The sequence below is a fragment of the Triticum dicoccoides genome, chromosome 7B, assembly GCF_002162155.2.
Source record: "Triticum dicoccoides isolate Atlit2015 ecotype Zavitan chromosome 7B, WEW_v2.0, whole genome shotgun sequence".
Taxonomy (NCBI): Eukaryota; Viridiplantae; Streptophyta; class Magnoliopsida; order Poales; family Poaceae; genus Triticum; species Triticum dicoccoides.
Window position 1 is genome coordinate 325,820,814 of NC_041393.1, and position 26,705 is coordinate 325,847,518.

The 26,705-nt window shown below is 44.7% G+C and overlaps 2 protein-coding genes across 3 annotated transcripts in view; one reads left to right on the forward strand and one right to left on the reverse strand.

The window, feature by feature from the left end:
- Positions 1 to 16,563, reverse strand: part of LOC119337356 (hydroxyproline O-galactosyltransferase HPGT1-like) — a 29,846-nt gene extending 13,283 nt beyond the window's left edge. Inside the window, exons 1-7 of the mRNA XM_037609472.1 lie at positions 16,073 to 16,563; positions 15,510 to 15,573; positions 15,368 to 15,417; positions 14,967 to 15,160; positions 13,439 to 13,502; positions 13,293 to 13,365; positions 5,541 to 5,664 (exon numbers count right to left, since the gene is read on the reverse strand). Of these exons, the coding sequence (XP_037465369.1) occupies positions 5,541 to 5,664; positions 13,293 to 13,365; positions 13,439 to 13,502; positions 14,967 to 15,160; positions 15,368 to 15,417; positions 15,510 to 15,573; positions 16,073 to 16,194 (691 nt within the window). The 5' untranslated portion in view covers positions 16,195 to 16,563. The remainder of the gene's footprint in view (positions 1 to 5,540; positions 5,665 to 13,292; positions 13,366 to 13,438; positions 13,503 to 14,966; positions 15,161 to 15,367; positions 15,418 to 15,509; positions 15,574 to 16,072) is intronic.
- Positions 16,564 to 16,927: 364 nt separating this feature from the next.
- LOC119341271 (protein FAR1-RELATED SEQUENCE 5-like) lies at positions 16,928 to 20,180 on the forward strand. Of its 2 annotated transcripts, none has more exons than XM_037613153.1 (4): positions 16,928 to 17,032; positions 17,148 to 17,315; positions 18,155 to 18,419; positions 18,569 to 20,180. In XM_037613153.1, the coding sequence occupies exon 4, from the start codon at positions 18,917 to 18,919 to the stop codon at positions 19,943 to 19,945; it is 1,029 nt and encodes a 342-aa protein (XP_037469050.1). In that variant the 5' UTR covers positions 16,928 to 17,032; positions 17,148 to 17,315; positions 18,155 to 18,419; positions 18,569 to 18,916; the 3' UTR covers positions 19,946 to 20,180. Both variants share the same exon structure in this region, with proteins under 2 accessions (XP_037469050.1, XP_037469051.1).
- The last annotated feature ends 6,525 nt before the right edge of the window (positions 20,181 to 26,705 follow it).

Sequence of the window (26,705 nt, forward strand, 5' to 3'; positions counted from 1 at the left end):
TCTCTCCCCGTACCATGGTGATGAGGATTTCGATCCGAGGTCGGATCTTTCACAAGGGGGGGAGATGATGCGGAGCATCCTTCGGTCATCCCCATGGACCTTCCGTCGTCTCACCAAGCACCAAGAGGACCCATGACTAGAGCACGAGCTCGAGCTCTCGAGACCGAGGTGACTTCTCTCCTTAATGATATATCATATAATCCTCTCGAGACATGGCTACTACCTCAATTCGGAATGTTGTGCATGATTAGGTACCAAGAGGACCCTCCCGAGGATGCACATGAAGATGAACAAGACCCCAAGTCCAAGGAAGAAAGGAACCAACGAAAGAAGGCAAAAGCAGCCTCCAGGCACCGGACATCCGGCCAAGGCCCCGGACATCCAGCCCCTGGAGATCTACACGGCCAGCCCCTGCAGAAGAAGACTACAGCGACCATACATCCGGCATCCAGCCCGGACATCCGGCCTCACACCGGAAATCCGGCCTCCCGCCCGGATATCCGGACACAGCGTCCCAAATGCTCAGAAGATGGCCCCGACAGCCCGGACATCCGGCCTACGCACCGGACATCCGGCCCCTCCGGAAGCACCGGACACCCGGCACCTCCAGCCCAGACATCCAGCACCTCACGAGCCACCGGACATCCGGGCCGACGCCCGGACATCCGGCGCCCCCTGCCTGCGCGCAGCTACTTTGGGCCGTGACCCATGTATCCCTTCGCCCCTTTGACTATATATACCCCTCCTCCCGTACGTTTTAGGGTTAGCGTTGATTTAGCTCATTTGTGAGATAGAGCCTCGCTCATCCATCGGATCTCCTCTTCGTGAGAGACCGCGGCCTCCTCGGAGAAGATCCATCTGGATTCAAGACCCCTCTACAGGAAGATCCCCTAGCGGATTCAAGACCTCCTCACGGAGAAGATCGGTTCCCTTTGTATCCTTACCTTTGTTGATTGTGGATCATATGTTACTCTATGTTGTCGGTGATCTAGCACTCGTGTGATTGATTCCTTGTCGGTTTCCTCTCTCGTTTTCCCCGTGTTTCCCCTTTATGCTTCCGTGTGTTCTTCGTGATTCCCCGTAGGATCCACTCCAAACGTGAAAGATCGTCCACATAGGGTTCCGCCCTACATCAACTATCCATGATGGTGAAAGCGATGAGGGAGAATACGAATCTGAAGATGTAGACGGACAAGAGGTTTGTCAAGAAGAATGTGAAGAGGTGGTATGTGTGATCCAGCGTGTCCTATGTTCCACACCACAACTCGATGACACACAACGGAAGAAAATATTTGAGAGCAAATGCACGGTGAATGGCAAGGTATGCAAACTAGTGATTGATAGTTGCAGCTGCGAGAATCTTATCTCCCAGAAGTTGGTGGACCATTTAAAGCTTGAAACCCATGATCATCCAAATCCCTACACTATTGGATGGATCAAGAAAGGAGTGAATATGAGGATGACCAAACAATGCAACCTGCCACTTTCTTTGGGTAAGCATTATCGCTCAAATGTGTTGTGTGATGTGGTTGACATGGATGCCAGCCATGTTCTTCTTGGGAGGTCTTGGCAATTTAATGTGGATACTACACACAAGGGCAAGGAAAATTCTTACTCTTTCATTTGGAACAAGAGAAAGATCATTATCTTACCAAACAAAACCGAAGGTAATACCTCTAAGGAGGAGGGGAAAACTATGTTAACTATCTCCCATACCTCTCATGAGTTTATGGAAGACTTGAAGGAGGCAGATTTGTGTGCTGCACTTGTTGTAAAGGGAGAAGAGCACCTGACTGTTGAAATTCCAGCAAAGGTACGTGGTTTATTGGCAGAATTTCAGAACATACTTGGGGAGCCACATGGCTTGCCACCGATGAGAGGAATTCAACAGAGAATTGACTTAATTCCGGGAGCAAGTCTTTCTAATCTTCCACACTATCGAATAAGCCCAAAGGAGCATGATATATTGAAGGAGAAAGTGAAGGAATTGTTGCAAAAGGGGCACATTCGAGAAAGTATTAGCCCATGTGTTGTACCAGCCCTACTCGCGCCAAAGAAAGATGGATCTTGGCGCATGTGTACAGACAGTAGAGCCATTAACAAGATCACCGTAAGGTATAGATTCCCTATTCCCCGTCTGGATAATATGTTGGATCAGCTTAGTGGAGCAAGAGTGTTCACAAAGCTAGATTTAAGAAGTGGATATCATCAAATCCGTATAAGACCCAGGGATGAATGGAAGACCGCCTTCAAGACAAAGGAAGGGTTGTTTGAATGGCTAGTCATGCCACTTGGACTCTCAAATGCACCAAGTACCTTTATGCACTTAATGAATCACAAGTCCTTAGACCCTTCTTATCCCACTTTGTTGTGGTCTATTTCGATGACATCTTGATCTATAGCAAGGATGAGGATGAACACTTTGATCACATTCGGAAGGTGCTAGAAGTACCAAGGGAAAATGAGCTCCACGTCAACTTGAAGAAATGTGTTTTCCTGCAAACACAACTTCTTTTCCTAGGATTCGTCATAACATGTGGCGGCATTCGTGTTGATGATTCTAAGGTTGAAGCAATCCGAGAATGGCCAACTCCTAAGACCATTTCTGAGGTAAGAAGCTTTCATGGCCTTGCAACTTTCTATAGGCGATTTGTTAAGAATTTCAGCACTATCATGGCACCAATTACCGACTGTTTGAAGAAAGGAAAGTTCCAATGGGCAGAAGCAGCTCAAGCTAGCTTCAATGAGATTAAACAAAAGCTATCACAAGCTCATGTCTTGGTACTACCTAATTTCAACAAGACTTTTGAGTTGGAGTGTGATGCAAGTGGAGTAGGCATTGGAGTTGTCCTATCTCAAGAAAGGAAGCCCATTGCTTTCTTTAGTGAGAAGTTAAGTGAAGCTAGACAGAAATGGAGTACCTATCAGCAAGAATTATACTCGTTTTCATAGCGTTGAAAACTTGGGAAGTCTATTTGCTGCCTAAAGAGTTCATTGTTTATAGCGACCATCAATCCTTGAAGCATTTTAGAAATCAAAAGCATGTTGACCGCATGCTAGCAAGATGGGCAGCATATCTGGAGAGGTTTAACTATCTCATCGTGCATAAATCTGGAATAACTAACAGAGTGGCCGATACTTTGAGTCGCCGTGCATGCCTCTTGACTTCTTTTGAAGCTGAGCTTTCGGGCATGGATCAAATAAAGGAGTTGTATGAGGGTGACGAAGACTTTGGCCATGTTTGGGTAAAGCACGCAAGGGGCCAACCATTAGGTGATGACTATTTGATGCAAGATGGATATCTCTTCAAAAATGATCGTTTGTGCATTCCAAGAAGTTCTCTACGTGACAAGCTGGTTAGAGAGCTCCATTCAAGTGATCTTAATGGCCATGTTGGACGGGACAAGACTATCGCTAGCCTGGAAGCTTGCTACTTTTGGCCACAACTAAAGAGAGATGCTGGAAAGTTCGTTCAACAGTGCCCCGTATGTCAGACCTGCAAAGGCCAAGTCCAGAACACAGGGTTATACATGCCTTTGCCTGTTCCTGTTGCTCCATGGGAGGACATTTCTATGGACTTCGTCTTGGGCTTGCCAAGAACAAGACAAGGAAGTGATGTTGTATTTGTGGTTGTGGATAGATTCTTTAAGATGGCTCATTTCATCCCATGCCGCAAGACAACGGATGCTCATCATGTGGCAAACCTATTCTTTCGAGAAGTGGTCAGACTTCATGGAGTTCCAAGGTCCATTGTCTCAGACCGTGATAGCAAGTTTCTTGCTGCATTTTGGCTCACTTTGTGGAAGCAATTCAACACTGAATTGAAATTTTCTAGCACTGCTCATCCACAAACAGATGGACAAACGGAAGTGGTGAACAAGTTTTTGGGTAATCTGATCCGTTGCATTTGTGGAGAAAGAAAGGGGCAATGGGATTTGGCTTTATCTCTTGCAGAGTTCTCCTACAATAACTCCAAGCATAGATCCACAGGAAGGAGCCCTTTTTCCATTGTCTACACTGAAGTTCCAACACATGTGGTGGACCTGGTGAAGCTGCCATCAAGGGGAAACTCAAAATCAGCATTCTCCTTTGCTGATAATTACACCGAGTTATTTGAAGAGATTCGCGGCGCTTTGGAAGCACAAAATCAGAAATATAAACAACTTGTTGATTGCAAAAGGAGGCCAAAATCATTCCAAGTCGGTGATAAGGTGATGGTCTACCTCCGAAAAGAGAGGCTGCCTTTAGGTGTTAAAGGGAAACTTAGGCAGCGAAGGTATGGGCCCTTCTCTATCGTGAGGAAGATAAATGATAATGCTTATGTGATAGATCTTCCAAGTGACATGGGTATCTCCAACACTTTCAAGTTGCGGACTTGACTCTCTACCATCCAGAAGAAGCGCTCTATGAAGATAACTCGAGGGCGAGTTCCAAACAACCAGGGGAGAATGATGAGGAACACTAGATGAGAAGAAAGAAAACACATGCCAGATCTGTTTGGCTACTTCTAGATGCTTCCACTAGTGTAGTATTTCTTTCCTTTTCTTTTCTATCTTACCTACTGTTTTCTAAAGTCTTCTAGTTGTGAGTAGCTATAAGTAGAATGGTGAAACTTACATAATGTTTTCTAGAGTATTTCAGCTATAAGTAGAAGTATGTGAAGACTTCCCAAAGCCCTATAAATAGAGGTCCTCACCTCTACTTTGGACCCAGACTATGTACCCCTACCTATAATAGAACTTGTTCTTATCTAAGATCTTGGAGTAGATCTTGTGCCCTAGGAGTTCTGGATTGAACTCTTGCTGCCCTATCAGCCTACATTCACCTCTAGAGCGATATCTAGCGCAGCACGTTGAAGATGTTCCTTCAACACTTGTGCTGTACACATTGTAGCAGCAAGGTGGAGTTGCTCCTCCACAACCTTTGTGCTGCTTCACTTTTCCAACTCCCAAGTTCAGTACCATCATAACATATCAACAAAAAAATTGGAGCAGTTAAATTGGCAATAACAAATTGATACTTGAGACATATCATGCAGATCAGCAGATTGATACAGCTCCTCATCCAAACATAATAATCCCCTTTGTCTGTAACTATTGGTCCAATAATAATATTTTGGTTGCTCATACACTGGGCAGCCCGGTGCATGTAGCTCCCGCTTGCGCAGGGTCGGGGAAGGGTCCGACCACTTTGGGTCTATAGTACGCAGCCTTTCCCTACATTTCTGTAAGAGGCTGTTTCCAGGACTTGAACCCGTGACCTCATGGTCACAAGGCAGCAGCTTTACCACTGCGCCAAGGCTCCCCTTCTGGTTGCTCATACACTCCAAACAAAAATTATACAAGTACATTTGTCGTAAGAATACCTTAATATTAAAGTTCATGAATTTTTAAAAGCATATTTTGGTAAATAATACAAGCCATAGTCAGATCCTGGAGATTATGTACAGTCAAAATGCATAAACTATTTTGAACTGGAAGGAGTACCATTTATCCCACAAAATTGTTCAGACGTGATAAAAGTTAAGAGATGAAACTTACCAACATTTATGTATATATCATCATTGACCTTAGCATAAAATTCAGCATCAAATGTCTCTGCGGCATTAGCAAAGTAACGTTTTGTCTTCATAGGGAGCTCTTCATCAGACTCTATATGATCATCCTGCAATGCCTCAAGAACTACAAAGTGAGAAACAAAACATCCAGTGTAAAAAAAAGTGAAAACACGGCTCTAGCAAGTTATCTTGAAATGAGAAAGGTGGGTCAGGGTGGAGGTTCTTTTTCATAACAATTTGAACGCCATACAAAAAGTAACAAGTAACATACATTGAAAACACGGCTCGAGCAAGTTATCTTGAAATGAGGAAGGTGGGTGAAGGCGGGCGTTCTTTTTCATAACAATTTGGGCGCCATACAAAAAGCAACATACAGTAGCAAAGCTAGGTGGCTTGTAATTCGACTCGGACGTGGGTCGTGCCCACACGGCTGCGCCTATATAAGTGTGTGGTGTCTCCTACCCTAGCCGCCATGATCAGATCACATCTGCTCCACACAAACCGCCCACCGTCGTTCCTTTGCTGCTGCTGCCGCCGGTGACTCCATCCCGTCCGCCGCGTACACGGTCGACGGGAGAGTAGGTCTCCGAAACCCCGTCTCTCCGGTTCCTGTACGGGAGAAGGCGAATAGGTTTTTGGGAAGTGACTACGCGATTGCTCGTTGTTCGTCTACTTCCTCTACGTCCGCGTCGCCCTCATCATCACCATGTCCACCGACGCCGAACGTGCCGCCACCGAGAAGGAGAAAGTTGAAGCCGACAAGAAGGCCGCCGAGGATGCCGCTGCTGCTGTCACCGCCGCCGCAGCTTTTGCATGGCCTACTGGAGGGTATAACGCGTTTATCCCTCTCCTGATTATTACCTTATTAGCAGTACTAGCATCATCTGTAGATTTGTCTACTGTTTGCGTAGTACGTGCTTGTTTAGATCAGTATCAGTATGTCGTTCATCATGTCAATGCCATGCTAGTCATATACTTATGGATTAAATTAGTCAAAAAAATTGCCTATTTACTCAGCAATCCAAAAACCTATTATGTGTAGGAATTTTTCGGCAAGTGGCTTTGCCGCAGCAGTGAAACCGGATAAGTTTACGGTACGTATTTTAAGCGTTGGCAGACAAAGACCACTTTATGGCTCACGGCTATGAACGTGTTCTGGGTCACCGGTGTGTCCACGGGAATGATTGCTCCTGAACAGGAGAAGGTGTTCAGGGAGGCAACCATTGTGTTTCTCAGACCAGTTGTTAGCGTGATCGGAGATAAATTGGTCGACCCATATTTGCATGTGCATGTCACCAAGGACTTGTGGGAGGCGCTCGAATCTAAGTTCGGGGCCGCCGATGCAGGGAGCGAGATGTATATTGTAGAGCAGTTCCATGATTACAAGATGGTTGAGAACCGTCCTGTACTGGAGCAGGCTCATGAGATAATATGCGTTGTTAAGGAGCTTGAGCTTCTGAAGTGCGAGTTACCGGGCAAGTTTGTCGCGGGCTGCCTAATCGCTAAGCTCCCTAATTCCTGGAGGAACTTTGCCACCACTCTGAAACATCAAAGGCGTGAACTCTCTATGGAGGATGTCATTGGCCATCTGAGTGTTGAGCAGAATTCGAGGGCAAAGGACTCGCACGGAAAAGGGGCTAAAGGGACTTCTGTTGCCAACATGGTGAACCAGAGGAACTTCAACTCCCACAAGCCCAAGGGAAAGAATGGTGTCCAACAGAATACCGACTTCAAGAAGGGTAAGAAGACCTTCAAGAAGAACAAGAAGGATGAGGGCTGCTTTACTTGTGGTTCGGTTGAACATTGGGCCAACAAGTGCCCAAACAAGTTTAAGAAGTCAGGACAAGACTCCAAGTCCGTCAACATGATTGTGGGCAACAATGAGAATGGTGCATCTGGGTACGGTAATTTATTTAATGTTTTTTCAGTGTTTCAGCCTACCGATTGGTGGGTGGACACAGGTGCAGTTATTCATGTGTGTGATGACATTTCATTGTTCTCTTCTTACCAGGTCACAGGCCACGGGTCCGTATTGATGGGAATGGCGCGAGTGCTTCTGTTCATGGTGCTGGCACGGTCGATCTGAAGTTTACTTCGGGAAGGATCGTGCAGCTGAAGAACGTGCAGCATGTCCCCGCCATCAAGAAGAACCTCGTTAGTGGCTCCCTTCTATGTAGAGAAGCTAAAGAACGTGCAGCATGTCCCCGCCATCAAGAAGAACCTCGTTAGTGGCTCCCTTCTATGTAGAGAAGGGTTTAAGTTGGTATTCAAGTCTAATAAATTAGTTGTTACTAAGTATGGGCTATTTGTTGGAAAAGATTATGAGAGCGGAGGGATGTTCCGCCTTTCCCTTGCAGATTTCTGTAATAAAGTCATGAACCATATTCATTCGAGTGTTAATGAATCTGAAATTTGGCATTCACGTCTTTGTCACATAAGTTTCGGTGTTATGACGGGACTAGCTAAGTTGGATTTAATCCCAAGTTTCACTTTTAGCCAAAGGTTCTAAGTGCCTTTCATGTGTGCAAGCTAAGCAACCTCGCCAGCCTCACAAGGCTGCGAAGGAGAGACACTTGGCACCATTAGAACTCATACATTCTGATCTTTGTGAGATGAATGGCGTGTTGACTAAAGGTGGAAAGAAATACTTCATGACATTGATAGATGATTCCACTAGATATTGCTATGTATATCTGTTAAATACTAAAGATGAGGCTCTACACTACTTTAAAATCTATAAGGCAGAACTTGAGAATCTGATATGGACAGCACAAGTGCTCTTGTCGTTCCATCGTTACTGTCAAGTAAAATATCAGACAATCGAGAGGCTCGCTATGAAAGCAAGATGCAAAAGTATGTGGTTCCCGCTCTACGTCATAAGAAGATCATGTGTGCTACAGAACAGAGGGGGATCTTAGGTGTGAAGCCTGTTCCATATGATACGCTCGTGCCTCAGGAAGAAGTGAAGCCCACATTCAGAACACCTTGTCAATACTTCAATGTAGCCAGCAGAATGAAAGTTTGAAGGCTGCACCATCAAGTTCATTTTAGTTTTGACCTAGCAACCATACATGCAAGTATACATACGTGTGTCTTTTTATTTATTTTTCCTAGTTTGTTCAGATTTCCTAGTTTACAACTTGTAATTGATGAGGAGTCCTCATCGTGTCCTAGTATAGGTCGGGCTTAGCCCAGATGTTACGCACCACCTATATAAACAAGGGGTGCGGCTTTGTCTAGGTGCAGGTTTTAGTTTAGGTGAAAATACTCAGATGCATCTAGCGATGCCCGCGTATCTGTGCTCATGCGTTCCCTAATCAGGGTTTGATCATTGCATGTGTTTGGGCGACGTCGATCGTCAAGGCGCAAGTCTCGGTTTGATTCTTGATCTACAAGGGTCGATCTAGCTTCCTGTTCTTCTCCATATACTTCTACTAGTGCTTATTATCCATCTGCTAATTACTCCGTCACCGTCGCCGCCGCTAATCGTCATTAGCTTAATCCCCTGCATCTATACTAGTACTACTACTACCAAGTACATCTTCCAGCCGCTGTTCATCTCTACAATCCATCCATCCATCTAGTCTGCTACTAGTCTCCTGCTACTAGTCTCCTCCACGTACACATCCACAATCTCTTCCGATTCCAACAAGATCCATTGCGTTTTCTTTTTCCTGCAAGATTGCTTCTGCTAGTACAACTATTGGCGCGTGGTGAAAGATCAGGGCAACCCAAAAATCGTCTCAACGCCACTTGAGCCGTATCAGAATCAGCTTGAAAAGAAAATTAAACGAGTGCGGTCAGATCGTGGTGGAGAGTACTTCTCCAGTGAGTTTGATTCTTTTTGTGCGGAACACGGCATTATTCATGAGAGGACGCCTCCCTATTCTCCCCAGTCAAACGGGGTTGCCGAGCAGAAAAACCGTACTCTAACTGATCTGGTTAACGCCATGTTAGATACATCGGGTTTATCCAAGGCATGGTGGGGGGAGGCTATATTGACGGCATGTCATGTCCTGAATAAAGTTCTGACAAAGGATAATGAGATCACTCCCTATGAGAAATGGGCAAAGAGAAGGACAACACTCTCGTACTTGCGTACTTGGGGTTGTTTGGCGGAAGTCAATGTGCCGATCCACAAAAAGCGTAAGCTTGGACCCAAGACTGTGGACTGCGTTAATTTGGGCTACACTAAGAACAGCGTTGGCTATAGATTTCTAGTAGTGAAATCTGAGGTACCTGACCAGAACGTCGGTACAATTATGGAGTCTAAGGATGCTACATTCTTCGAGGATATTTTTCCTATGAGAGATATGCAAAGCACTTCTAGACAGGAATCTGAGGAGACTCCTGAGCCTGCCATTCCTATGGAATATTATGAACGACACATGATGAAAATCCTGAGGAGGATGACGAGGAAACCCTTGGTAGGGGCAAGAGATAAAGGACTGCAAAGACCTTTCGTGATGATTTCTTCGTGTACCTCGTGGATGATACTCCCACTTCTATTTCAGAAACGTATGCCTCTCCAGAAGCTGACTACTGCAAGGATGCGGTCCGTAGCGAGATGGATTCCATCATGGCTAACGGGACATGGGAGATCACTGAGCGTCCCTATGGTTGCAAACCATTGGGATGTAAGTGGGTGTTCAAGAAGAAGCTTAGGCCCGATGGTATGATTGAAAAGTACAAGGCTAGGCTTGTGGCCAAGGGCTATGACCAGAAAGAAGAGGAAGATTTCTTTGATACTTATTCACCTGTGGCTAGACTAACCACCATTCGAGTATTACTCTCGTTGGCGGCCTCGCACGGTCTTCTCGTCCACCAGATGGATGTTAAGACGGCTTTTCTGAATGGAGAGCTAAACGAGGAAATCTACATGCAACAGCCAGATGGCTTTGTGATAGATGGTCAGGAAAGAAAGGTGTATAGGTTGCTGAAATCTTTATATGGCCTGAAGCAAGCACCTAAGCAATGGCATGATAAGTTTAATACAACTCTGACATTTGTTGGCTTCGTTGTTAATGAAGCTGACAAATGTGTATACTATCGCCATGGTGGAGGCGAAGGAGTCATATTGTGCTTGTATGTTGATGACATACTGATATTTGGAACCAACCTCAAAGTCATTGAGGAGGTCAAGTCGTTTCTGTCTAAGAACTTTGAGATGAAGGACCTTGGTGTGGCTGATGTTATCTTGAACATCAAGCTACTGAGAGATAATGAGGGTGGGATCACACTTTTGCAATCCCATTATGTTGAGAAGGTGTTGAGCCGTTTTGGATATTCGGATTGCAAACCATCTCAAACACCATATGATCCTAGTGTGTTGGTCCGAAAGTTCGAAGGCACAGCTAAGGATCAACTGAGATACTCTCAAATCATTGGTTCACTCATGTACCTAGCAAGCGCAACGAGGCCTGACATCGCGTTTGTTGTGAGCAACTAAGCCGGTTTGTTTCCAATCCGGGTGATGTACATTGGCATGCTATTGAGAGAGTTATGCGCTATCTGAAAGGTACTATGAACTAAGGACTTCACTATACCGGATACCCGTCGGTACTTGAAGGGTATAGTGATGCGAGTTGGATCTCTGATGCTGATGAGATAAAGGCCACAACTGGGTATATATTTACTCTTGGAGGTGGCGTTGTTTCCTGGAAGTCTTGCAAGCAAATGATCTTAACGAGATCGACAATGGAAGCAGAATTAACAGCATTAGACACATCTGGTATCGAAGCAGGATGACTTCAAGATCTTTTAATGGACTTGCCATTGGTGGATAAACCAGTTCCGGCTATCCTTATGAACTGTGACAATCAGACTGTCATCACCAAGGTGAAGAGTTCAAAGGACAACATGAAGTCCAACAAACACATAAGAATGAGATTAAAAGCTGTCAGAAAATTAAGAAACTCCGGAGTGATAGCGTTGGAGTATGTCCATACAGCTAAGAATCTGGCAGATCCCTTTACAAAAGGGCTATCACGTGTTGTGATAGATAGTGCATCGAGGGAGATGGGTATGAGACCCACATGAGTTGCCATGGTGGTAACCCAACCTATGTGATCGGAGATCCCGTGAAGTAGGACCTGGGAAAACAAGGCAGTGGAGAACTGAGGAGAGTACCTATACTAACCCACTCCGTTGGAGATGCAATACTCTCAATATTGTATGGAAGGGTGACTATTGTCTTAATGTGTTCCGAGGCTTATGTAAGCAAGATGCTATCCTACATAGCGATCTTTGGAGGAACACACCTATATGAGCCTAACTGCTGGTCACAGTCTATGAGATTGGGGTGATCTCTAGTAAGCTCATGAATAGGCCAGGAGTGTGACTTATATGCTCCACCCGAGGGGTCAGCCTTCGGCAACCTAGTACTGGTAAGACATGTGGTGAAGCTTCTTTACGCCAAACTGACAATTCAAGGCATGGTCCATTGTTCAGTTGTGAAGGAGTGTGGCTACTTGCTCTAGGTGAAGCTCAACCTTAACGGGTCTTCACTGAAACACTAGTATATCGAAACAGCAATTGGAACAGAGGACACAATGGGCCCTCGAGATCTAGTGGGGGATTGCTGAAATTTGAGATGGGCCTTAAGCCCATATAGCAATTTCTGAAAAACCTCTAAGGACCCATGTGGGTTTATTGGCACTAGGTGGAGGTGGGAAGTTTAGTCCCACCCCGGAAGTGGAAGAAGAGTTGGACCTCCTTATAAGGGTGGCTCTTTTACATGCTATTGGAGCTTGAGAAGAGAAGAAGCCCTCGCGCGCTCCTCCTCTGCCGCCCGCCTCGCCACGCCACGCCTCGTCACGACGCGCGGCACCGCGTCGCGGGTTGCGGGAATGAGCCGAGCCGAGCTCACACCTACGCGCTTATTTTTGCCAGTCACTTACAGAGAGTTTCTGACAGCTGGGCCATGATCTGAGACGTCGGATCGTGGGTTGTCACGGATTCGGACGTGGGTCGAGCCCATGCAGCTACGCCTATATAAGTGTGCGGTGTCTCCTAACCCTAGCCGCCACGATCAGATCACATCTGCTCCATGCGAACCGCCCACCATCATTCCTTTGCTGCTGCTGCCGCCGGTGACTCCATCCCGTCCGCCGCGTACACTGTCGACGGGAGAGCAGGTCTCCGAAACCCCGTCTCTCCGATTCCTGTATGGGAGAGAGGCGAATAGGTTTTTGGGAAGCGACTACGCGACTGCTCGTTGTTCGTCTACTTCCTCTATGTCTGCGTCGCCCTCATCATCACCATGTCCACCGACGCCGAACGTGCCGCCGCCGAGAAGGAGAAAGTTGAAGCCAACAAGAAGGCCGCCGAGGGTGCCGCTGCTGCTGTCACCGCCGTCACGGCTTCTGCATGGCCTACTGGAGGGTATAACGCGTTTATCCCTCTCCTGATTATTACCGTATTAGCAGTACTAACATCATGTGTAGATTTGTCTACTGTTTGCGTAGTACGTGCTTGTTTAGATCAGTATCAGTATGTCGTTCATCATGTCAATGCCATGCTAGTCATATACTTATGGATTAAATTAGTCGAAAAATTGCCTATTTACTCAGCAGTCCATAGTAACAAGGCAAACAACTATAAATATATTTCCTTTTCTTTTTTGCCTTTTGAAATGTGAATTCAACACTACGAAAGAGGACCAAGATCAAAAGTTGATCAAATGAAATCCTAAACAGTGTCAGTATCATATGTTAAATTCATAAATCAGGCATACCAAGGTCACAAAATCATTTGTACTTCTATTCTCGTCATCGATTTCCCTGTCAAAACGATCTCCTCGATTTGCACTGCATGGAGGAGCAACTATCAGATATCTAGACTTCATATTATCATTCCAGTAGGATTGTAAGTATACAGTACCTTCTTCCAACTATGAAACGTACTACAATGCCTTTCTCATCTTCTAGTTTCTTCAGCAGTGAACCTGCATGCATAAGTAAATTTAAACCACAAAGACAACAGAGAGCATTTCTTACCAACAGTAAGTTTTAAAACTAAGGAAACAAATGGAACACATTTTACTATCTTTATTAACTGAAGATCAGCATTGCCAGAGTGTCATTTTGAAAATAAGTAGAACTGCAACATTTGCTTCTAGATTTTGTCCAATACCTACCAATGCCAAATGCATAAGTTTTGTTCATAAAAGTTTAGTAATTTTACACAAGACCGGCTCTGACCAGGTCATCGAAGTATATGTGGATTGCCTAACCTTCATCAGTTCGGATTTTTGGTTCTATTGGTTGGTGCATGAAACTTGACATGGTATCAGAACTAAGGGATCTTGGGTTTAAATCTCGGCTTTCACAATTAAAATTTAAAAAAACTTTGGCCTCTTTCTGTCTTTAGGCCTTATCGAGCCACGAGTTAAGAGAGCGGGGGGGTTGAAGTATATGGGGATTGCCCAACCTTCTCCATCAGTTCGGACTTTTGCTTCTACTGGTTGGTTCTTGAAACTTAATAATTTATTGATTTATATTCTAGATACAACTTAAGAATTCCATATGTTGTACTTAAAATCTTACAGCAAGCGGTGTTTATAGGATCATCAAAATAGGTACCATGCTTTTATGTATGGCATTACCTTGCATCAAGTTTATTTAAGTAGCAGTCATATCAACAAGCAAACAGATTGCCAACATTCTGATGATTTGACATGATACAAAAATATCTGATAACTAACCCAGGAACTGGTAAGCCCTAATTTGTCTAATACGCACTACCCATTGACCAGTGTTCAAAACGAGAGGATACCCCGCGTGTTGCTGCGGGAATTGGTTGATAAAATTTGGGTTGATAACATGAGAACCAAAATTAAAAAATACATATGACTTATTATATTTGATTATGTATAGTTGTAACAGTATTTATTGAATATAAGTAGAATAAACTGAATGGGAAAAAACATCCATGGTTAAATGTTGTGGTGGGTCATTCCCCGTGCATGATTGAATGTTGTGGTGGATCTTTTCCCATGCATGATTGCATGTTGAGGTGACCCTTATCCCATTCATAGTTGTATGTTGAGGTGGCATGCTTGCATGTTGAGATAAATAAGTTAGTGGGGATAACTCTCTTAGGTATATAGGATATCGGACAGAACAGACCGATAAACCCTTCCTAGGTGTGTCACTGAGTAGCCGATTAACTGTCGGCCCATTCGCCTATTAATCCTTTACTCGCCAACCGACCAAGCTGTTACCAGTAAACGATTTTCTGAACATTGCCAGTATCACTATAAGCACTTTATAACTTGGCGATAACCTCTAAAGTACAAAATAGATTACCACAGTGATTATATGAAGAAAAAAAATTAAAATGGAGGTTGCACCCCCAATTACATGAATTAATGATCATGGCTTATAAGACATGCACTATGAAGTCGTACCTGTCGGAAGCCATGATTTCCTGACAGCTTCACGGTAATTTTTTCTGCCAAAGCTTGTCATTATCCCAATAACAACCAGAGGCTTCTTCCTAGAATGAGTCGCATTTGTCTCAGAGGTATATTTGCCAACAAATCCTTCATGCTTCGCTGCAGCCAACTCCATCTCAAGTGATGCCAACCTCTTGCCTTGCTGCCTAAACATTAATGCCCTTACTGAGTTACTACTATAGCTCAAAGTTCCAACTATCACAATAGAAAATCTGCAACTATGAAGAACCAGCTCCAATTTACTTGCAAAAACAGAATAATGAACAATGTAGCATGGCATTCGACTATTTGTCAGCGTGTACATTAAGAAGGCAACATCTGCATAGTAATGGGTCCTGCTAGGTCACAGTTACCTGCATGAAACAACCTTCAAAGTATCGTCCACTGATATTGCAGATCGCCCCTGAATTTGACAGAACTCGTATGCTTAGGTCACACCAAAAGGCAGCTATTGTTCTAGTTCTGGAAGGGATAATCGGATCTGAAGCAACATACCTGGCCAGTTCGCCTGTCGAGCTCTTTTATCAGGTAAACCCGATTCTGTGCATCCTGCCACAATCTAACATTTGCAAATGTCAACAAAGTTTCCCTCTCGAAGGTCAGCAAAAGGTCAAAAACCAATAATTTATGGATTATACTAGATAAAAACGAACAAAAGATATCTGCTCTTTTATCAGGTAAACGTGATTCTGTGCATCCTGAGACAGTCTAACATTTGCAATGTCAACAAAGTTCCCCTCTCGAAGATCAGCAAAAGGTCAAAAACCAATCACTTATGGGTTGCTTCATAGAAACGAACAAAAGATATCTCCCTCCCTCTATCTAGAGGATAAATGATATATAAAACAAAACAGAATAATCCCAGTTTAAGCAGTGGCACTAGAAGACCCACTTAAGCTTCCCAGACACACAAACTACACATTTCTTCCGCCAGAGCAATTCATGGATTCAGAATTCCCCATAACGGTAAACCCGCAGAAAAAAAAAACCTTGCAGAGGGATCAGGCGTGAGCATTTCAAGGAGCCGCTCAATGCGTCGAGCGAGCAAGCGGACTCACCGGCCAGCAACGTAGAAGGATGCCATGGTGGCGAACATGGCGAGCATCATCGCCGACATCGGCGACCGCATCGCCCCAGTGGCCGATGGCGCTTGCCGCCGCAGGCCATCCCGGATCTGCATCAGGACCTCGGTCCCCTCCTTTCCCCCGGATCCCGCGCGGCACGCGTGGGACTGGACACTCCGCTCCGCTCCACCGTGATCTCAGCACTGCCGGCTCGCCATGGCCTCTGCCGTGGAGATCCCTGCGGTGCCCTTCCCAACCCTCCTTCTCAGTGACCAGCGCCAAAAGGTTTCTTCGAGTTCTGGAAGCTTCTGGAAGCTGCGGAGGAGGTGGCGGAGGTCGACTGGCTGAGGAAAAAGGCTGGCTGAGGGGAAGGGAGGTCGTCAGGTGGGTGCTGCCGGTTGGTGCGTTGCGGACCGTTTTGGTGGTTCTTTTTCGTTGTTGCAGCGATTTGGATTTCAGAGAAATCCCCTGCTATTCAAAGGCCGAGGATCAGAATAGGGATGTTTCTATTGAGTGCGGGCTTATGGCGGCCGAGCACCAGGCAGGCATTTATCTTGCGCGTTCATTTCGGCCTTGGGATGTGCAATCCGTCAGTTCGGGCCAGGTTTGTGCCAGGCCTATAGGATGAAATACGGTCCGGCATACAACTAGCTCTCCTGTTCGGCCCATTCCTGGATTCTGTTTCCTGGTTCTGCCAATGATCACATGACCTGCACCAGGGAAATTTGGCCCATGGGCTGGTTCGAAACAGCACAGCTCGTCCTAATTGATGACCCCCTGTCGCCGCTACAGGAAATCTAGTGGATTAGAGCGGCGCCACGGGACAGAATCCCCATTCCATCCCCTTCCTCTACGCACCCGCCTGCGCCAACGATGGCGCCTCCTCAAAGTTGTTCCGGCGGCGCCTCGAAGTTGTTCTGTCGCCATGTCTACCAATGGCTTAGAGTTAAATAGGTACGCGTCTTCTCCTCCACCAATTTTTCCCCGGCGAGCATCTTCGCACCGATGGCGGAGCGCCGCTTGCCATGGTAAGATCTGGACTCATGTAGCTAGATTTGATTTTTTGCAGGGCCATTGACGAAGATGCGGTGTGAAGCTCTCCAGTACTGCCGCTGGAGTCTCAGGATTCCATGAGCGCTGTAGGTATGGAGGCGGTCGCCGCCGGCGAGCCACAGGCCATCGGAAAGGGAGCCACATATGACGTTTGCTCCGAGGCGACCAGCGGCTGGACGCGAAGGTTAGTCAGGGGGGCACCATGTGCATAAGAATTTTTTTCCTCGTCTATTTTGGCGATTGTTTAGCACGAACCTTGATTTGTTTTGCCAGACTATGACTATATTGTTCGATCCGGCGGTTAGCACACCTTCCTTGGATTGCTGTGCAGTATAGATGGCAGTTGTTTTATCTTGTGAGATGTAGATATTAGAAAGTAACATGCATTTGGTATCTAAATAGGGTCATGAGATGGAAAAAATGTGCAAGCCTAGGTTAATTCTGTTTTGCTTGGGGGATTGACTTCGACAGCATAACAAGTTCGTTGGTTTGCAGATGCGTTAGTCTCTAGTCAATTACCGATTTACTGTGGCATCATAATGCGTTTTGTTCGTTTGCCAAGTTGAAACTGTCTTTTCATACTGAAGGAAGTGGTTTCGGGCCTACATCCATTAGCCAATTACTGATTTATTTGTGTCATTTTTAGCGAGCTGGATTCGTTTGTTTCACGCAGTGGTGATAGCACTATAGATAAAAGAGTTTTAGTTTATAGGAGTTGGGTCGCTGCGCGAGCTGTGTGTTCTGTTTTGGATTTTTGTTTCGCTGTTCGTGTGGGATAAAAATGAATCCATGGCATATGTATGTGTTGTTTTTATGATTTTGCAGGTGAATTAGATTTTTAGAATACTGGAATCTATATTCTGTAGTTTCAATTTATATGGTTTGTTTGAGCTAAGTTTTTAGGTTTGTTAGGTGGATGGATGTAGCGATTGTGCCTGACGTTTTTGGTGTTGATATATTTTTGTTTCGAGTGTAATTGAGCATTTTCATCCATGTGTTTTTCCACAAAAACACTGTCTGCAGGGTTAGGATTGGGAAGGCACCTGAGGAGAGGGAGATGAACCCTGATAGGAAAACAGCACTTGAATTGTCAGTTCGCGCTTATGCAGAGACAAAATCTGGGCCAGTCATCAATCCAACAATTGGCACATCTTTTGACTCATTGGATGAAGCATATGAGTTCTACAACCTCTATTCATGGGAATATGGTTTCGGCGTGAGGCTTGCGAAAAGCAGACTGAATGTTAATCGGAAGAGATGTATGCAAGAAATACTGTGTGCTTGTGCGGTATGTGCACTCATATGTCAATAATTCAGTATTGCATTAGTTATTTTTTCTTCTATGATTCGATCTGTTATTTTGTTACAGTATTGCGCTAGATAACCTAGGGTAATCTCTAGCTAACATTTGTTTTGTACTTGCTACCGTGTCTGCAGGGCAAACCAATGAGGGAAAACAGTCGATCATCAAGGTGCGGGTGTGAAGCCATGATTAGATTGCTCCGTTCAAATGACAACGGTTGGTACATATCAGAGTTCAAATCTGGCCATAACCACCCGCTGTCTGTGACATGTGGAGAAAAAATGCATTGAAAGTCACACAGGCACATCGATAGGTACACGAAGGATCTGGTGAAACAACTCCGCGATAACAATGTTGGTCTTGGGAAGGTTTTCAGCATTGTTGGGAGTTTTTTTGGCTCAGTTGAAAATGTGCCATTTACAAAACGTTCATTGAAGACACTGTGCAGGAAGCTGAACAAGGACCAGTCAGACTCTGACGCTATGAAAACAATGGAAATTCTGGCTGATATGAAAGCAAATGATCCTGACTTCAATTACACCGTGCAAGTAGATGAAGACAGCAGGATAAAAACACTCATGTGGGTTACGAGTAGGGGGTGCGATCATTATCGGTATTTCGGTGATGCAATTACATTTGACACAACATACAGGACCAACCTATATGACATGCCGTTTGGTCTCTTCGTTGGTGTCAACAATCACTTTCAGAGTATAATCTTTGGAGGGGTCATGATGAGAGATGAGAAAGAAGAATCTTTCAAGTGGGTGTTCCGAGAGTTCATACGTATGGTTGGTGGGAAGCATCCACAAACTATACTTACAGATCAAGTGCGCTCTATGGAAATTGCAATCGAGGCAGAAATGCCAAACACAGTACATCGTTGGTGCAAGTGGCATGTCCTGAAAAAAGCGAAAGAGTCAATGGGTGTGCTTTGGAGCAAGAACAGTGAATTCAAAATGGAGTTTCACAAGCTTGTTCATCACATGACCACGGAAGAGGAATTTGAGCAAGGGTGGCAGCAGATGTTGGACAAGTACTCACTCAAGAAACATCTGTTTCTGACACAGATATACGAAGTCCGGCATAAATGGGCTAAACCATATTTTATGGGTGTCTTCTGTGCTAAAATGACCAGCGCCCAAAGGAGTGAGAGCGCAAATCACCTTCTGAAGGGGTACGTGCCTCCAGGGTGTCCAATGCATCTGTTCCTCAAGCAGTTTGAGAAGCTTCAATTTGACCGGCAATCTGAAGAAAGCTTCCAGGAGAAAAGAACATCACTGGTAAAAAAACTCCATACGTTGCCCGTACTTTCTGACGGCTTGAAACAAGTTTTTCAGTACATACCCTCCCCAGTTCCAACTCTTGATCTTGCTAATGTCATTAAGTGCAGCCCAGAAATCTATGGATATATAATCATGTTTGGAGGTTGGAGCCAGCACATGACCGATTATAAAAATAACAAATGCAATCTTGAAACAGTCCTACTATACTTGGGAGGACGCTTCTGATATAGCTCCAAGCAAAACATTTTCAGCTGCTTTTAGGCTATGTGTGCCTTTGTCGCTGAATGTTACTGCCATTCGGGTGTACTCGATCCAGGCTTCTGATGGCTCGACACCTTCGCCGTTTATATCGAATTCACCGGAGGGGATGCCAAAAACATAATTAAGCTTCTGTTCGAACAGTTCAAGCACGCCCTGTTCATCAAGGTTGATTGTGCTGGATTCTACATGCACTCGGTCCATTAGAAAAGTGCTATACTTCAGATTAATCTTCTGCCATGCCTTCACATCTAGAACCCCCCAAAACCAGTCTCCATAACTAGTTGCCGCTTGAAATCACTGAACTTGGCAACAACCGAACCAACTTTGAGCAATGAAAGCCTGGAAGTAAAACATGGTGTCCCTGGCAATCCAGTGGAACCACCTGAACCATCCTCGTCGCTAACCCAATCTTCCGGGGATTGGTCACTGTTTTCTACACGATTAATCATCATAGCAGCTTGTATCCCACTAAATAAATCTGTCATCCTCACTTCTCTAACTGCCTCAGAGCAAAAAACTTCTGCCTACGCGAACAGAAGCGAGCTAGGGATGAGCAAGACACCACGAACAGAGAAGGATACGACACCACAACGCCAACAAAATAGGAGGGGGCGAGGGTGGGTACCTTTCGGGAGAACTCTGCTGCTGTACGCCGCACACCGCTGGCCAAGAATCAACCTCGTCGTCGCCTGGACGCCTGGGGGGCGAGGGAGTCGGTGCTCTGGCTGGCTCCTTCAGAAGAAAAGCAGGGGAAGAACAGCGGGGGATGGAGAGATGAATGCCGAGGGCAGGGGTAGATGGAGACAACTGTGGGTGAGGTGACGGCGTAGTAAATTCCAATGAGATACATGACCCTGAAAAGAGAACCAGGATGCGCGGCGAAAAGTTGATAATGCGCAGCGGGCATCACGCATAATAACTGAACTGGCTAATGATATCTCTATGGTTATTAGCGGCCGTCACACCTAAAACCTGAACGCGTCGTCTACTTGCAATGTTCCAACCAAGTGTTTAACTTGTGTTAGTTAACAATCATCACATGACATGCATCATGGCAAATGTACTGCACGCACGGGGCACATCTTACTAACCCACACACTTGTCAATATCATGGGCAGTACCTGAAAATTAGTGAAACAAAACAACTTGTTTGGTTCAGTACGGCGAATTGTACCTAAAGGAAACCAACTTGCGTGTTAGCTGGTCGTCAGAATGCCACGTCGTCCCGATTGAAGAAAATTGTGGCTGTGAATCAGCAACGTTGCTCCACAGGGGAAATGCACTTCGCACATGTCTCCGCCGTCCCCCGGTCGAACATGTACAGCTGCCCAGAGTTCTGGTCGTACATGTCAGCTGCGAGACAGAAGCCTATAGACTTTTGCATGTGCGTGGGACCTGGCTCATCCAATACAGGCCAAAAATAAATGAAATACGCGAGGGATACGCGGCGAGCGGGAATCCACATGGCGTTTGCACGGCCTAGATACAGGCCTGCCTGGTGCGCGGCCGCTGTTCGCATTTTCCGTGCTTCTATTTGACTACCTAGTAAGCAACGCACATTAATATTTAGACAATATATTATTTGCACGCGGATATTAAGTATGATATTATCTGTGTTATAATTTCTGTGATTATGTGAATAGTTAACGTGTACGTGCAATGTACGTTAATTTAGAAGTATATTAAATGCATGCTGATATTAAGTAGTAGGATATTATTAGCACTATATTTGGCATGAAATTAACGGCACGATAAATGTGTTGAGCGCTCGACATTGAAGCAGTCTAAGTCGTTGAATTGACATGATTTGATGGCCGAGATTAATTAAATCTGCCTCTTTGGTTCTTTTTATATTGGTACAGATACAGATATAGATATAGATATAGATTGATTATAGCAAAAGAAAGAAAGAAATCATTTTCTCTGACCCAGTGTGTTACTACTATCCTAATTTGGTTAGTTTGGGCCCCTCCTCAAGCCACGATGTGGGGAGGACCGACTTGCCGCTTAGGCGCCTGGCTCTATGCCGTTCTGGACTCCTCCTCCTCTTTCTAGATTTATCCAAATCCTTCTCCCTCAATCTTTCTTTCCATGCATCCAATCCTCAATCCTCCGTCTCTGATTTCCCATCTCCATTATGCTTCGTTTACTTCCCAGCCGGAGCCCCAAATTCCTCTAGATCCGTCGGAGGAAGCCATTCCCCCTTCTTTGATCATGGACCGGACGAATCCGAGGCCGGAATCCAATCCACTACTGCTGCGAGGTCATGGAGATCCTAGTTTACCTCCGCCTGGATCCTCTTCGGTTCAAGCCCCCATAGAGGCCATGCTTTCTTTGGATTTGCAGGCACTCAATCTGCAAGATCCAGAAATTGCCTCTGTTCAAGCAGCCCAAGAAACAATGGAGCTTGGAGCAGATGCGAAGTTCAACATGCTCATCATTCTCGCAGCCACTGGAATGAGTCCAGCTAGAGTACTAAATCTGCAAACTCTGCAACAGGCAATGGCCAAAGCTTGGAGAAGTAATTATCATGGGATATCTCAGGTATCAAGGTCAATGTTCATGGCTCATTTTAGAACATTAGAAGCTATGATGTTTGTTATCACAAGACAGCCTTGGATTATGGGTTCTGATAATCTGTTGTTGGAGTGGCTCGATCCTTCTGATGAGGCAAAAGAAAAGGAGGACTATCGGTTTGACACTATATACGTCACCATCAGGATTTACGGGGTTCCAAGAAGTTTCAGATCAATTCAATTGCTTAGAAGTATTCTGGAACAGGTGGGAGAGCCATCTGAATTTCATCCACTTCATCAGGGTATGTTATATGCTAAAGCAGAGTATATGTGGGGTACTGCTAGGTTGCAGATTAATAGTCCAATTAAGGATAGGATTATGGTCAACTTTCCAAATGAATCATCTGGCTTAGCTTATCTGTTCTATGAGAAAATTGGGAGAATCTGCACTTTCTGTGGAATTATGTTCCACAATGTTCAGGGATGTCCTCTCAGGAATCAGATTATCCTAAACAGGCAAAAAAGAGGAATTTCTACTACAGATGTTCCATCAAAGAGATTTGGAGAATGGATCAATACTCTAGAGCTCATTTCTCAGTTTGATACAGCAAATAGAAGTTCTTTCAATCCAGTTTTCAGTTCACATCAGAATCCTCAACTTACTAGATTCCAACGTTTATTTGCCGAGGAGTCAAAAGGAAAAAACTCGACTTCGGTTGCTTGCCCAACAGAATTCAGCAACGAAAAAGATAATGAGAAGTTAGCCAGAAACTACCATCAGAAAGGTTCAACTTCACACACTAAAACTTCAACTATAAAGGAGTCACATAACATTTACCATGGTGGCAGCCAGATACCAATTGATGTTTACGACAGAGATCAGACTCAATGTGGTCTGGTTGTGGGGGGATCTAATGGAAACCATCCTGACACGATTCAACTAGTGGCTGTTGAAGGGGCTCAAAACATCAATATGGCGGCCAGTCAGTTTGAACAGCAAATAGATTCAGGACAAACTATCAACACTCAACATGCAGAGAACGCTTCAGTACATGAACGACAATCATACCAGCCCTCTCAGACCTTGGATATGGTACCTTACACTCCTAGAGAAGAATCAAATATTCTCCAGAAGTTTGGGTCACACTTAGGCCAGCAACATGATAGGTACAAACAGGATACAGGATCCGCAGCTGCCTCTCAGCATGATCATTCTATTCCAGCTTTGTTGCCTGAAAATCCCAGTGTGCAAGGCATAACTGCAACTCAAATCACTCAGGCCTTTGCGACTACTGCCTTGCCGATTTCCAACGCTCAACATTCACCTACTATTTCTGTCCAGAACCATAGCCACCAATCCAATCCAAATCCTTCTGAATTATATGGTTCTCCTCAGTTGTATCCTAGTTCTAAGCGTCCATGCTCCTCCATTCTAGGCCCGCCTCCGCCACCACCAAAGAAACGCTTTCCCCGACAGAATGCTCAAGATAGAAGCTCCCTCTCCTCTGATGTCCTCCCAATGGACCAGGAAGTGCATGCTGCAGAGAGGCCTCCATCTGTTCTTGGTTGCAGGCCAAAATTAAGAGGCAGCCACTGGGATATCCCTCCTGGAGGTGGATCGTCAAGTTTCCAAGCCAATATACAGGGGAGTCGCCGCGTTTGGATCCGTGGACAGCACTCTACTTCTCCTCGGGCTTCATATGACCATTCCAGGCTTCGATCGCCTTCGCCATCTCTTAGTGCAGCTGTGTTTGATCACCATATCCAGGTGGGTATGGGTGATGATCGTCCTGGCAATCTTTCCGGAGTCTCAACTCCAGTTCAAGATCAAGATGATCCTACTACTGTTCGAGGTAGTAACAGAATGGATATTGAGGAAGTTCAATTGGGAGAGTCTATGGACTATGACTGGGCAGCGGCGCATGGCCCTAACGCGCCTCGGTCAACATGAGACTAATTGCATGGAATTGCCGAGGGATGGGGCGAGGCCTCGGCAATGAAAGAATGACGTACCTCGCTAAGCTCATTCACTCCACAAAAGCTCAGGTAACATTTGTTTCTGAAATTAAATCTTCCAAAGTTAAAGCTCGAGATCTTAATAATCGTTTTGACATGTGTGATAGCATTGTAGTTCCTTCAAGAGGATCCTCTGGTGGTCTTTGGCTGATGTGGAATGATGAGCTTCAAGTTCATGTGCATACGGCTTCCTTCTATGTTATATTAGCAAACATTGTACATATTGCTACGGGTAGGGATTTTGGGCTTGTTTGTATCTATGGTGATCCATATCATAGACAAACTGATGTGATTTGGGATCAAATTTCTAATTTTGTGTATGATAATCCTGGCAAGCCTGTATTATGTATGGGAGACCTTAACGAGCTTTTGTATGATATGGATAAAAGTAATGTTAATGTGAATCATCGTCGCTTGCATGCCTTTCGTGCTTTGATTAAGAACTGTGGTTTTTTTGATTTGGGATTTTCGAGGCCTGCTTATACTTGGACAAATAGAAGATTTTCTTCCAATCCTACTTATGAAAGGCTTGATAGAGGATTAGTTAATCCTGATTGGTGTGATGAGTTTCCCCATACTAAAGTTCTGAATCTTCCTATTATTCTTAGCGATCATGCTCCTATCTTTATTACCACTGAAGGTCAATACAAAAAACCTAAGCAAACTTTAAAATTTGATAATTGGTGGCTGAAAGAAAATGATTTTCAATCTTTTGCAAAGAATGCTTGGGCCTCTAGTACAAACAGAAATTTTTCTGCTCGTACTAACAATCTTGCAGGTGCTCTGAAAGTGTGGTGCAAAAAGAAGAAACCTTTACAGCAGGAACTCTCCAGCCTAGAAGAACAAATCAACCGTATTCAAATGCAGCCTCTATCCATGCAGGACCATCAACTGGAATCAGCACTCATTGTCAGGTATGAACAAAATATGTCGAAGTTTACTGATTTCTATAGACAAAGGGCTAAGAAGAATTTTGCAACAAAAGGGGACAGGAACACAAAAATTTTTCATCATGCGGTGCTTAAAAGAAGAAAGAAGAACACTATAGTTTCAATAAAAGATGAGAATGATAACATTCACTTCAATCCTCAGGCCATTGCAAATACTTTTGTTAGCTACTTCAGATATATTTTTGCTTCTCCTAATGTGAATGTGGGAAGACCTTTTCTAGCATCCAGGATCATTTCTAACAGCCATGACTACACGTATAGCATACCAGATAAGGAGGAGATCCTTAATACTCTCAAGGATATGAAGATAAACGCCTCTCCTGGACCCGATGGATTCAATGTAGAATTCTATATTGCCACTTGGAGCTGGATTGGTGATGATGTTACGACTATGGTAAGGAACTTTTACCAAACAGGTATAATGCCTTCGCACATTAGTGATACTCACATTGCTCTTATTCCTAAGAAGTTAGTTCCTCGAATTCCTTCGGATTATCGGCCTATAAGTCTTTGTAATGTCATTTACAAAATCATTTCCAAAACCTTGGCCAATAGACTCAAACCTCATCTCCCTGATTATATTGATCATTCTCAACAAGCTTTCATTGAGGGTAGACGCATATCTAACAATATCATCTTGGCTCAGGAGATAACTCATTCGTTTGCTCTTAAATCTTGGAAACAACAAGCTTTCTTGCTTAAAATTGATTTGGCTAAGGCTTTCGATCGACTTGAATGGAATTTCATCGTTTCGGCTCTTTCGCGAAAGGGGTTGCACGGTCATTTCATAAATTTGGTGTATGCTTGCATCTCTTCCCCAAGGTTCTCAGTCATTATTAATGGCCAGCCTTTTGCAAATTTTCGTAGCAATAGAGGTTTAAGACAAGGTTGTCCCTTATCGCCTTATCTGTTTGTTCTTGCTATTAATGAGCTTTCTTTAAGCCTGCATGATGCTATGATACAAAATCAACTGTCTGGCATTTCTCTTGGTCCAAACTGTCCACCTATTCATTCAATGCTTTTTGCTGATGACTTGTTAGTTTGTGGTAATGCCACAGTTCAGGAAGCTACCCAAATGGCTCATCTCATCAACCACTTCTGTTCCCAATCAGGTCAGACTCCAAATTGGCACAAATCTTCTATTCTTTTTAGTGCTATTGTCTCCTAGTCTCTAGCCCAACATATTAATAATATTTTCCCAGTTACCCTTGGCCACCCTCTCACCTTGGCCACCCTCTCATC

Bases quoted from the DNA above. Each gene is read 5' to 3' on its own strand.
- LOC119341271 (XM_037613153.1), top strand. From the start codon at position 18,917: ATGAAAACAATGGAAATTCTGGCTGATATGAAAGCAAATGATCCTGAC.